The 12,453-nt window shown below is 45.6% G+C and overlaps 3 protein-coding genes across 3 annotated transcripts in view; 1 reads left to right on the top strand and 2 right to left on the bottom strand.

The window, feature by feature from the left end:
• LOC119358107 (ent-kaur-16-ene synthase, chloroplastic-like) overlaps positions 1–6,362 on the top strand; it is an 8,774-nt gene extending 2,412 nt beyond the window's left edge. The window contains exons 2-13 of the mRNA XM_037624806.1: positions 2,321–2,597; positions 2,693–2,873; positions 3,226–3,443; positions 3,526–3,646; positions 3,718–3,815; positions 3,908–4,119; positions 4,209–4,321; positions 4,415–4,510; positions 4,584–4,799; positions 4,893–5,034; positions 5,107–5,352; positions 6,000–6,362. Coding sequence (XP_037480703.1) covers positions 2,321–2,597; positions 2,693–2,873; positions 3,226–3,443; positions 3,526–3,646; positions 3,718–3,815; positions 3,908–4,119; positions 4,209–4,321; positions 4,415–4,510; positions 4,584–4,799; positions 4,893–5,034; positions 5,107–5,352; positions 6,000–6,362 — 2,283 coding nt within the window. The remainder of the gene's footprint in view (positions 1–2,320; positions 2,598–2,692; positions 2,874–3,225; positions 3,444–3,525; positions 3,647–3,717; positions 3,816–3,907; positions 4,120–4,208; positions 4,322–4,414; positions 4,511–4,583; positions 4,800–4,892; positions 5,035–5,106; positions 5,353–5,999) is intronic.
• Positions 6,363–6,884: 522 nt separating this feature from the next.
• LOC119351867 (leucine-rich repeat extensin-like protein 5) lies at positions 6,885–8,944 on the bottom strand. The gene is made up of 4 exons (XM_037618654.1): positions 8,487–8,944; positions 7,755–8,279; positions 7,320–7,631; positions 6,885–7,185 (listed from the first exon to the last, which is right to left on the bottom strand). Exons 1-4 carry the CDS (start codon positions 8,578–8,580, stop codon positions 7,154–7,156), a joined length of 963 nt encoding a protein of 320 aa, XP_037474551.1. The 5' UTR covers positions 8,581–8,944; the 3' UTR covers positions 6,885–7,153.
• A 390-nt stretch (positions 8,945–9,334) lies between these two features.
• LOC119356225 (ribosome maturation protein SBDS-like) lies at positions 9,335–12,447 on the bottom strand. The gene is made up of 4 exons (XM_037623152.1): positions 12,098–12,447; positions 11,775–11,975; positions 10,587–10,760; positions 9,335–10,203 (listed from the first exon to the last, which is right to left on the bottom strand). Exons 1-4 carry the CDS (start codon positions 12,359–12,361, stop codon positions 9,751–9,753), a joined length of 1,092 nt encoding a protein of 363 aa, XP_037479049.1. The 5' UTR covers positions 12,362–12,447; the 3' UTR covers positions 9,335–9,750.
• Between the last annotated feature and the right edge of the window lie 6 nt (positions 12,448–12,453).

Raw genomic sequence — 12,453 nt, 5'->3', positions numbered from 1 at the left:
CTTATTTTTTTGCTCAGTGTTAACATTTGCTGGCTACAAAATATCGTAGAAACTTAGACATTAACAGGAAACCTTAACCTTTACACGGGGTAAGACAACTTTTTGAACTTCATCCTGGCTCATTTACTCAACCACTATAGAGCACACAGACTAATGGTTATACTATGTACAACAACAAGAAATGACGTCACATGGTAAAGCTTTTAATCTACTGTTGGACTTCACATGGGCACCATGACATTCTGATACTTATTCTTGCCTATGTTATAATTTGTTAAGAAAACAAGTCAAATTAACACTAAGATTTCTCACATCCATACATATCCAAATGTTTTTTGTGCATCCACACTCTACCAGCATAACGAAAGATGAGCAACTCTAGTTGAGAGTTTGAAACTTTTGGGTGGTGAGGGCCAGAAGGATTCAACCCTCCTCTCCTCCCTTCCCTTCCACCACCCCTCCTCTTGAGAGTCGTCAAGGGCTTCCCAAATAAGCTTGGTTAATTTCTTGACCGAGTGAAGAGCGCTCCCTAAGGGCTCTCTCTCCGCCTTCATGGTGGTGGGGAAGAGGGTGGCAGTTTGGTGCTTTCTACTTTTCTGGCCAAGAAACTCCAAGGGATGGATGCTGCGTGGAGTTCATCGCTCGATTGTTTCCCACTACTTTGACCTCCGCTGCTGGAACAGAAGATCAGACAAGGAGATGGTTCCGACGAGCACTTCTACAACTTCCATGGAGAGACCCTTCTTCCTTTTCCCAGAGATGGCAAGGATCATGCCGGAGATGGTGGCAGACGCAGCTCTGGCAAGGTCTGGCTGCAGCAGGACCGGATTGCTTTTTTAAAATAAAAAATTAAGGGTCTTGTTTGCAATTAGGAAGGACATGTTTATAATCTTATAGCCTCTTTGATTCGTAGGATTTTGAAAACATAGGAATAGGAAAAGTGTAGGGTTGGAGTGGCATGCCCATTTGAATCCTATAGAATTAGCAATGATTGTTTGATGCCACGGGAAAAATAAAGGAATTGTAAAAAGAGGTTGGAGTGGATGTTAAATTTCCTATGAAATGTAGTACAAAAGATTCCATAGGAAAAATTCCTATGGGATCCAATCCTATGAATCAAAGGACCAACATAGGAAAAAATCCTAAGGATTTCAATCCTCCAGAAATCCTATAAAATTCCTTTGAATCAAAGAAGCCCTTACTTTCTAAGCAGCTTCGGGGGCCTTCTGGTCCCCTCCCCGTGTTAAAAAAACATAGTTGAGTGTTTGCGTGTATTCAAATGTAAGTCATATCAGTGCACAAACAGATTACCTCCAAACAGAAGTCTGGATTTGGACAACACTAAAAGATATATTAGTGGGTACATCACCACGTAGATGACAATATCACATATCCTCTGTGATCACTGTAAAGCTACAACAGACATGGTTGAAAATTAAGCTTCCAACTTTATTTGACCACAATGGATACAACTAATAACAATTTTAAGAAATATTATCAAAATCACTGCATCATGGAAGCACGGATGAAACATGGGATAAAATAGCACTGAAAGACATGTACTCAAGAATTTCTTAAAGCTTGATCATTGCGTAGTGAAAAATAGCTAACCTTGCCTAGACCGGCAAAAGAGTCAAAGAATATGGGTTCTTTTAAAAAAATACACACTAGTTGAAAGTTTAGCTCTTGCAAGGTTAGCTCTTGCAATGTATTTATTAAAGAAAGATCAGCGTGTAGAGGCGGTGGCGTGGCACCATGGGTTCAGACCCGCGACAGCGGCCGCGGCCAGAAGCATATGCTTCACGGAAATAGCAGAAGTGGTGGCATTAGGATAGCTTGAGCATATTTTAGGGGAAGAGTAGCTCTAGATTTCCTTCATCCCGTTCTCCATGAGGAGAGAGGCAAGTCTAATCATACAACTTAACATCCAACTAATTAACCTCAGTTAGCTCCACATGTATGAAAATACACTTCAAACATTTTCTTAGCGCTGGTTTGACGCCATATTTTTATGTCTGAGAGTGAGAGTAGCACCGTCTGTGGTATTTACAAGGGTAATGTCCCTGGTCAAAAAAAAACACTAGTGATGTCCCAATTTCCTCAAGCATTCTTTTTTATAAAAGAAAACAATTTTGAGATGTGCCAATTGATATGTGAAGTACACATCTCCTATGTAGAAACAGAAAATGCGGAGAGGGGATCTGCCGGAGAAAATACAAGCCTGCAAAACATGGTATGTAGTATGTCCATCACTACCGATCCTTGTTTCAGGAAGATGTTTGAGGGTCTTGTCACATGATTCTTGTTTCAACTAAATCAGGAGCGGAAGGCTAGAATAAGGAAGCAGCTCCTGGAACCTGAGTTGTTGCCATCTTCCTACGACACCGCGTGGGTGGCTATGGTGCCCTTGCCGGGCTCTCCTCAAGTTCCATGCTTCCCACAGTGTGTCGAGTGGATCCTACAAACCCAGCAAAGCAATGGATCTTGGGGTCTCATCCAAATGGACTCCTCCATCAACAAGGATGTCCTCTCATCCACATTGGCTTGTGTGCTGGCACTTAAGAGGTGGAATGTTGGCAGGGAGCATATCAAGAGAGGTATGAAGCAAAGATGAACTAACATTTTTGTTTGTCTTGTGTTTTTTATTTTTACCAGACCAATGGCCTTGATGCGATGAAAATGGTACTGACAGGACTACGTTTCATTGGAAGAAATTTATCCACTGCTACAGATGAACAGAGTGTTGCTCCTATAGGCTTCAATATCACATTTTCGGGTATGCTTAGCCTTGGGATTGAGATGGGATTGGAATTTCCCGTTGGACAAACTGATGTTGGTAGGATTCTTCACCTCCGGGAGGTGGAACTGAAAAGGTTTGACAAATCTAGCATGAAAATTGTGGTGTGCTTCCTTTCTGATCCTGTTTACACTTCAGGGATAGCTGATTTCTAAAAGTTAGGTTGCTGGGAGTAGTTACATCATACATGATGGAAAATACAGATTGCTTTATTTACTTATCTTTCTGCTTGTAGAAGTTAAAAAAAAAATTGGAAGTACTTTTATGTTTTGAAAGATTTCTAAGAACCATTACTTGAAGCGAAAGGGGGACACATGTCATTCATATGTCTTTTCCTTGCTGAAATTGGCAGTCAGAAGTTGAGCATGACATGTATTACTGTGAGTAATATTTTCAAAATCCTTATATTATACATGAACTTAATGCAGACTTATTGGGGATAAATCTGATGGGAGGAAAGCATATATGGCTTATGTTGCTGAAGGGCAAGGAAACTTGTTGGACTGGAATCAAGTTATGAAGTTCCAAAGGAAGAATGGATCGTTGTTCAACTCCCCTTCGACAACTGCTGCTGCATTAATCCACAATTTTGATGACAAAGCCCTGCAGTATGTAAAATTACTTGTCAGCAAATTTGGTAGTTCAGGTGTGTCTATGTGCCTTTCTTTGTCAGGAATTTGTAAGGGCTTATATTGTGGCTAGTTACCTAACGAAATAGACTTTTGCAGTACCAACAGTTTATCCAACAAATATATATCATCAGCTTTCAATGGTAGATTCTCTTGAAAAAATCGGGATATCTCATTATTTTTCTACTGAGATAAAGAGCATCCTGGACGTGGCATACAGGTAAGGATCATGAATAAAGTTTTAATATTTATCATTCATAGCTTGTGAACTTCATTGCATCCACATCGCAGTTTCTGGTTACAGAGAGACGAGGAAATCATGTTAGATGTAGCAGCATGTGCAATGGCATTTCGTCTTTTGCGGATGAATGGATATGATGTTTCCTCAGGTACTTCCTTGGGCAGTAATTTCCCGTCGTACTAATTTTATACTTGTCTTTTTTGTATATCTAATTAACTACCTAATTTCAAAATGACGCAGATGATCTGTATCATGTTGATGAAACCACTTTCCATAACTCACTTCAGGGATATTTAAATGATACAAAATCAATATTGGAATTATACAAGGCTTCGGAGGTCAGTGTGTCAGAAAATGAATGTATCTTAGATAACATAGGCGACTGGTCAGCCAGTTTATTGACAGAAAAGTTGTTCTCCGACTGGGTGCAAACAACGCCACTCTTTCAAGAGGTGCTTAAATGGAATTTAAATCTCAGAAAGTGAATTGGTCCTAGCTTTTCTTGGCTGTTAAGTTACCTTTTTGTTTTTTGTAATTTCAGGTGGAGTATGCTCTTAAATTTCCCTTTTATGCCACAATGGAACGTCTAGACCATAAGAGGAACATTGAACACTTTAATATTTATGGTTCTCATATGCTAAAGACAGAACAGTTGTAAGAGTATCAATTCCCAAAAATAATAGTCCGTGAATCATATATTATATAAATAAAGATGTTACACCAATGCTAGACATTTTGCTGAAACAGGCCATGTTGCGTCAACCAAGATTTTCTGGCTTTGGCTATTCAAGATTTCGATTTTTCTCAATCTATTTACCAGTATGAACTCCTGCATCTTGAAAGGTAATCTAACATTTATGATCTCTTGCCTTATTAACTTCCTTTCTTAGAAAACTTACAAATTTTGTGGCAACAGTTGGGCGAAAGAAAACCGGCTGGACCAGCTACAGTTTGCACGTCAGAAGCTGTCATATTGTTATCTCGCTGCTGCTGCTACCATATTCCCTCCTGAACTGTCTGATGCTCGCATGTCATGGTCAAAAAATGGAGTGCTCACAACTGTTGTTGATGATTTCTTCGATGTTGGAGGATCACAAGAAGAACATGAAAACCTCATAGCATTAGTTGAGAAGTAACCACCTTGGTCCTTCATTTTGTAAGTAGAGTTGGTGTCTCGCGCATTGCTAACAAGTTATGATCCCTGATTTGCTAATGTTTGTCTTAGGTGGGATGAGCACTCCAAAGATGAGTTCTACTCTGAGCAAGTGAAAATATTGTTTTGTGCTATCTATACGACAGTGAATCAACTTGCAGCAGTGGCTTCTGCAGTACAAAGCCGTGATGTGCAAAAGCACCTGATAGAATTAGTGAGTTTCATTGTGTTCGCCTGATTCTCAAATTTTTTGTGTTCAGTGTTGAAATGTTGAATCTATCTGCAGTGGCTTCAGCTGTTGAGGTCTATGATGTCTGAGGCAGAATGGCGGATGAGGCAATATGTGCCAACAATTGAGCAATACATGTCAAATGCAGTTGTTTCATTCACATTGGGGCCCACTGTGCTCACATCATTGTATCTTATCGGGGAAAAGATCTCGGACTGCGTAGTCAATGATCAAGAATACAAAGAGTTATTTAGGCTAATGAGCACTTGTGGTCGTCTTCTCAATGATATCCAAGGCCTTGAGGTATTTGGGCCCCCTTTTATGCTAAACTTCCTGTCGACGCACATCACATTCGCAGTATGTCATAAACATATGTGCTTCAGTTATATGCTTCACATACCACAACAGGCAAATTCCTTTCATCTTAATATAAACAAGTATCGTGATGGTTGCCCGAACAAACAGTAAACAGATATGTGGTGAGATAGAGACACCATCGCAGTCCTCGCGGACTACAAATTCTAACAAAAATCAAGATTTACAGTCCTCCATGATCATGTCAATAATTTATTCTTGTAAAACACACACCTAAATGCTTGTATGATATTTTTAAGAGTTTAAAACCATGGTAGAAGACGTGCTGATGCTTGCTCCCAGAAGCTAGAATTGAACTAATAGTTGTGTATCCTGTAGTTATATAATGATGATAATATAGAGAGTACTCCCTCTGTACCACAATACTTGTCGCTGGGGGAACCTATACTGGTTTCTCCCAACGACGGGTATTTTGGTACAGAGGGAGTAGTAATTACTCATCACTATTGCCATGTAGTTTAGACCTGTAAGCTGTAATTTGGTTCATGATGATGCAGAGGCCAGGGTCTTTCCCCTTTTCGAAAAAAAAGCTGTAATTTGGTTGCTCTGACAGTTTTTTGATCTATTTGTAACAGAGGGAGAGCATGGAGGGAAACCTGGATTATGTCTCACTACTTGTTCACCACAGTGGTGGTTCTATGTCAATTGAAACGGCTAAAGAAACGAAACGGAAGTCCATAGCGTCATGTAGAAAAGACTTGCTAAAGCTGGTTCTTAGGGAAGACACTGCTGTTCCTAGGCCGTGCAAGGAGCTGTTCTGGAAGATGTGCAAGACAGTTCACTTGTTCTACTCCCAGACCGATGGATTTAGCTCGCCGAGCGAAATGGTGAGTGCGGTGAATGCAGTTATCAGCGAGCCACTGAAACCCCAGATCAGGAACCCATCGCCGGCCATGCAATCAGAAAAATTAAGGGTTTCCAATCAGGTGCTCTCTTGAAAACAGAAAAAAGAGCTGATGGGACGGATACAGCCGGCAGTAGACATACACTCCGTGTATGTGGCGTAAGCAGGAACAAATACTACTAGTGCTACTTATTTGATTTTTGACGGCGTTGATGTGAATTAAGCTTCGTATCTGCTGTAAGGCGCGTGTGTAAAACCTTACCCTGTCAACTCTGCTGCATCGTGTTCTTGGCTGTTTGTAATTTGTCAGTGCTCCGGTAGCTAGCTAAAGTGCATTTCCTGCATTTTGTCCTGTCAATATGGAGCTGTTTCACTGGGTTCTTGTGTCTATATATATCCTTCTCAATCTTAGTTATCACGTAGTACTATCTTGTAAAGAAATATAAGAGCGCTTAGATGGCTACTTCGGTGATCTAAACGGTCTTATATTTCTTTACGGAGGGAGTACTATGTTTGTCTGGAGATGCTTAGTTGGATCAAGTGTGGAACAAAGAGTCGAGCTCGTGCGTGATCGGACAGAATCCAACTTTCCTAGTGCTACTAACTGGGTTAGCGTGAACACCAAGTTAGGCATATATCATTGGCTTAAACTAAACTAATTTGGTCAAGAAGGTTTAAAGTTACAAGAGGGGCACGCACGATTAAGCATCTTCCTGCCCAAGAAGCTACTAGTATAATGCACATGTCAAGGAATCGCCTTTACACGGTATCAGCAGTCTTGCCAGAATCAAAATCACACTAATCTCAGCTACTCCTTACTAAGCCTGCGGTGCTGCGTGGCCTCGAAACAAATGGAACAGAAAATTGGCTCATCGATCTGCAGCCTCATACAAGGTTGAACGCGCAACTGTCGTAGCCTGCAGAGATCATGACGGACAGAAACCCATGGTAAGAAATCAAGATCGATCATGAGGATTTATGCATGGCAGTGGCATGGCATAGCATGGATGGGTGGATGGAGCTTTCGGTCAGTCGAGGTTTGAGGACTTACTTGGGTCGCTGGTGACGATGGTGGCGGTGCCGCCGAAGTCGCAGGTGCCGCCGTTGGCCCGGGTCATCTGCCAGTAGCTGTTGAAGGCGTAGGAGGCGTGGGCCAGCACGGTGTCCGGCTGGGAGCAGGCGCCGGACGGCTGGATGGACCGGCACTCGGCGCCGGAGCCGCACGCGTAGTCCATGGCCTCCTGGAGGATCGGGTCCGGCACTGTCGGCTTCGCCACGCACCACAGCGCCTGCCCGGACCCCGGCGCCATCGGAGGGGCCAGCGGCGGCGGGTAGATGATCGGCGGCATGAACCCGCCGCCTCCTCCCCCTCCGCCACCTCCTCCTTCTCCTAGACCGCCTCCTCCTCCTCCTCCTACGCCTCCGCCTCCTCCTCCTCCTCCTTCTCCTCCTCCACCACCACCACCTCCTCCCTCTCCTCCACCACCGCCCCCTCCTCCTACGCCTCCTCCCTGTCCTCCGCCGCCCGAGCCTGGGCCGAATTCGTCGGGCGGGCTCGGCACAACGACGATCGGGCTGGGCGGCGCCGTCCCAGGCGGGCTCGGGGCGAACTGCGGCGGGTTGATGGGCGTGGGCGTGGACGCCGGCGTGCCCAGCCCCGGACTGGAGCCCGGGGTGGCGCCACCGCCGTCGGCCGGCGGGCTGGGCTCGAAGGAGGGCGGGACGGGGGTGATGGGCGGCAGCTGGTCCGGCACGGACGGGGTGGTGGAGGAGGGCGCCGTGGAGGTGAAGGGGGGCGTGGACGACGACGAGGGGGGAGCGTCAGGAGGGTTGACGCAGAACGGGGCATCGACGGCGGCGAGACTCGCGCTCGCGGCGTCGCTGCCAGCGCTGGCATCGAGCGACGAGGGAGGGGGCGGCGGCTGCGTCGGCTCCACCGCCCTGGCGAAGTTGAGCTTGAAGAGCACGCTCATCAGCGAGTTCCTCTTGCTCTGCCTCAGAGCTCTCGCCTCTGCTCCACCAACACAAAGACTCCAATTAGTGAGCACAATGCAGGTTAACAGACAGGTTAGCGAGAGCTGGTCACTGAGATCCGACACTGTGTTCACTCCAGTGACACCACTCAAACGCAGAAGAGAAGAAACGAATTAGGATTTTTTTTAGAAGACGCCGTTACAGTATCTTGGTTCACTGGATGGGCTGGGAGCAGTGAGCTTACCGCAGTGCGAGGTGGTACAGAGCATGAGGAGCAGGAAGAAGAAGAGCATCGACGGCGGCGGCGGCAAGCTGCTGATTCTGCAGTTGCGCGCCATGGTCACCACTCACCACGGTTGGTTGCTTGCTCTGCCCTCTACTGACACCGGTAGCCACTACTACTGTCTACTGCACCACTCGAGGAGGAGCAGGCGCTTGTTATATTATAGCTGAAGAAGAGGAAGCGTGGATCGGAGGTGGAAGCGGCCATCGGTAAGAGGAGAAGAAAGCAGTGGAAAAGCCGGCGGCAGAAAGAGGAAAAAGGGCAGATCGATGATCCATGTAGTAGATGTAAGTGAGGTGTGGTGGCGTGGCGACGATGATCCTGCCTGCTGTTGAGCCAACTCTTTTCGCTTTCTCCAGGAAGCGTCCCAGTCACTTGCATCCTACTAGTGTGCTTCTTCTGCCTTTCTTGCCGCTCAGTTTTGGTATCTGTGCTTAGCTTGCCACCGGGGCAAACGACCAGGCCAACTGAGCTGATGCCACCACACAAGACACAAGGCTGTCTGCCCTTTCTCCGCTTGCTCAAGGAAAGGAAAGGAAAGCGCGCAGTGTTTCTCATCGTCAGCGAACATGGACAGAGCAGAGGTATCTACTCATGACTTCAGGTGTTACAAGAAACTATACATCGCTGCTCTCTTTCACGTCCTACTCTCTACTTTGCTTCTGATCAGTGGATGTGATCATCTTTCCTAGTGCGATATGTGATCATTTTGCACGCCTTTTACATGCCTTATCAACGCACCAAACAACTGGCTGATACCTGCTGTATCTGCCTTTTCTTTTCACCTACAGCAGGCCAACAGCCAATAATAAACAACAACCCCGGAATTCATATATCAGTACCCAAGCAACATCAAGTTGCAAAATCGATATACATATGTTGCATTAAGTTGGTTCACCTCCATAACAGGCGCGTACTCAAGACCGTACCATATAGCATCACGTTACAGTTCATGCCGCAAACATCAGAGCTGCCACAGGTTTACTCAGCCAAATACACATGAGCCAGGTTCTACTACCTTCACAGTTCACATTCACACGATGTAACCCGATTACATTTTATAAACTTGCTAGCGTCTCGCAAAACTCGTTCCCCACTTCATACCAGCATTTACCAAATGATGACCATGTCCACGGAAACAACAAGGCTGCAAAATTCATGGCCTGTGCATGCCATTTCTCGGCCTCAAAGGCATGGTGACAGGGAGTTCTAGACAAAACCCACCTCAGAAATCGTAGTCCTTCAGACCCCTCTGGGAATCTGCCATCTCCATTTCCATCAAGCACTCCTCCTGGCTGAGCGGAGGAAGCCCATTCTTGTGGCGTGTGTAGTTGTGCTTGTGCCACCCGGACTTGCAGTGGTCTCTGTACAGCTTGTCCTCCATGAATATGTCACATTCTTTGCATCTTTTCTGCGGCTTGCCTGGTGCCTGGCCCTGGCTTTCCACTTCACTCGAAAGGCTCTGTTTCTGCATGGTCTCACTTAGCTGAGCAACAGCACCAGACTCCTTCGCAGGCACGGGCTGTGCCTTCTCCACATTGTCCTCGACATTGTCATATTGGTCTGTAGAAGAGCCACTTTCTTTGTGTGCCGACACCGAGAGTACTTCCACCCTCCCTTGCACGTCCTTCAGTTTCTCTTCACACGAGTGCAGAACAGATGGTTCAATCTCACATACCTGCAATATGTTATTCGGAATTAAGTATAGTACACCAACTAATAGGGTGAAACATGACATGAAGATATCATGAATTTGGACAATAATTGCATCAGTGTCACAAAGGAGAGGAACACAAAGCAGCCTAAGTAGACTTGAATGTTGAGATCATTGTGACTGAAAGGTACAAAAGGAGAAAACGGGCAAGCTTCTCAGTAATAGAACTCCCACTAAATGATAGCATAAACCATTCACCAGCTGTATAGCATTTTTGGGGGGACCAGAATGAGTACAGCATCCTATTATAACTTACGAAACACAAGTTCAATGGGGGAACTCACATGATAGAAATCATAATCAGGCAACACATTAACAGCTTGGAAAAGATAATCTAAAAGACTTACAATGGAAGACTGATCGGCAGATTCATCCTTTGAAAGAACAATTGCATTCCACCCATCAAGCTTCTCCATAAGGCCAGAAAGATTGGACTTAGGTGCAATGAATCGCACTGTCAATGGTGCACGCTTTATACGGTATTTAGGGTTCTCAATTAGCTTCTTAATAACTTTCAGTGCCTGAAATATGGATGAAGATACAAATTAAAAAAGGAAACGGGAGTAGATAACAAGTCTACACAGATGTACTATAACAATATTAGTATATTACGACCTCCGTCACATTGTCCCAAGCGCAGGTAATAATAACCAAGGTAAAAGCATAAACACAGGTACCATCAGTACTGTCACAAAGAATTCCTAATTCCTTGAGTATTTTTATCACATTATGGCAGTGCAAGGTACTGGCATTGAGTGACTCCATCCAAAAAGAGGTTAACTAGGGTAGCCCAAACAATGGCCATCGGTTGAAAAGAAAAACAAAGACAGATCCGACAAAACTGATAGACAATGCCAGGTGCATAACAAACAGAATAGCATCTACAGTGTGGAATATGAGTGAATATCTCCAGAAAGATTATTCATATGCACATACTTGCGCCTGAAGTTGCTGTCCTGGCAAGGACTTAACAAACAGAATAGCCTCTATAGTACTCCCTCCGTCCGAAAAAGCTTGTCCCTCAAATGAATGTATCTAGCACCAAGTTAGTGCTAGATACATCCATATGAGGAACAAGCTTGGGACAAGTTTTTCCGGACGGAGGGAGTATGTAATATGAATGAATATCTCCGGAAAGATTATTCATATGCACATACTTGCGACTGAAGTTGCTGTCTTGGCAAGGACTTGTACATGACATCAATACTCAATTTCTTCCAATTGGGACCAATGCAGATAATTAGATTGCGTACAGTAAGATATCATCACTTCAAGCAAAATATTCTAAGCTAGCATGGCAACTTCCTAATACTCCTGTAATACAGGAATCAGAAGGTGGGCTGTTTGTAATGTGTACAATAATTTGGCCTAAAGCAACATTTCCTTGAAGAAAATGCACTGCAGGTGATGAATGAAAATGACGGATGCTAAACAAATCGTGATCCTCCATTATATATATAGACACACACACACACACACGCACGCACGCACACACTAAGGGTAGTACATATCGAGAGCAGAGAGCAGGCAGCTACCTGCTCCTTGGAGGTAAGATTTGGATCGACGGCAAAGTGTATCTCGTGCATGATGCTCTCGATCATGTTCATGGTGTAGGGGCGCCGGGTCTCAGTACTGATAGTCTTCTCCATGACGATGGTGGCGATGTCCCTGAACTGGGAGGACAGCTGCGCCTCCCTCTCCTTGCCAGAAACCTGGAGCTCCCCTTTCTCCAAAATCTGACAGAGCACAACAGCAGCAGCAACGATTAGCAGTCGAGCCGGAAATCAGCACGAAATTAGCAGGACCCATCCAATCCAGTCCAATCCACGGCGGGAGTCGGGGAAGGAGGGAGGAGGACCTCGAGGCAGATTTCGACGAGGTCGTCGGTGGCGAAGATCCTGATGAGGTCCTTGGACTTGGCGAGGACGCCCTTGGAGACGTTGGAGTAGACGTTGTGGGACTGGAGCACCTCGTCGAGGTCCTTCTCGACGCGGTCGCGCCAGTTGACCACCTTGTTGGGGAAGCAGGCGATCTCGAACCGCTGGCCGCCCTTGCGCAGCCGCACCACGGCCACGTTGGTCAGCCGCTTCTGCCCCACCGGCTGCACCAGCGTGCGGGACATCTCCGGCGACCGGTCGGCGAGGCGAGGCGCGGCGCGCTCCGGGGGGCTGAGGCCTCGATTTTTCTCGGGGAGGAAGCAAAACCCTAGACGGA

The sequence above is a fragment of the Triticum dicoccoides genome, chromosome 2A, assembly GCF_002162155.2.
Source record: "Triticum dicoccoides isolate Atlit2015 ecotype Zavitan chromosome 2A, WEW_v2.0, whole genome shotgun sequence".
Classification (NCBI taxonomy): Eukaryota; Viridiplantae; Streptophyta; class Magnoliopsida; order Poales; family Poaceae; genus Triticum; species Triticum dicoccoides.
The sequence above is the reverse complement of the archived record's forward strand: the minus strand, read 5'-3'. Positions and strand labels throughout refer to the sequence as shown.

Bases quoted from the DNA above. Each gene is read 5' to 3' on its own strand.
- LOC119351867 (XM_037618654.1), bottom strand. From the start codon at position 8,580: ATGGCGCGCAACTGCAGAATCAGCAGCTTGCCGCCGCCGCCGTCGATG. The intron at 7,632-7,754 runs GTGGTGGAGGAG...GCGGAGGGGGAG, and splicing joins AGGCGTAGGAGGAGGGGGCG to GAGGCGGCGGGTTCATGCCG. The intron at 7,186-7,319 runs GTAAGTCCTCAA...TGATCTCTGCAG, and splicing joins CATCGTCACCAGCGACCCAA to GCTACGACAGTTGCGCGTTC.
- LOC119356225 (XM_037623152.1), bottom strand. From the start codon at position 12,361: ATGTCCCGCACGCTGGTGCAGCCGGTGGGGCAGAAGCGGCTGACCAAC. The intron at 11,976-12,097 runs GTCCTCCTCCCT...GTGCTCTGTCAG, and splicing joins TCGTCGAAATCTGCCTCGAG to ATTTTGGAGAAAGGGGAGCT. The intron at 10,761-11,774 runs GTAGCTGCCTGC...TCCATATTTCAG, and splicing joins ATCTTACCTCCAAGGAGCAG to GCACTGAAAGTTATTAAGAA.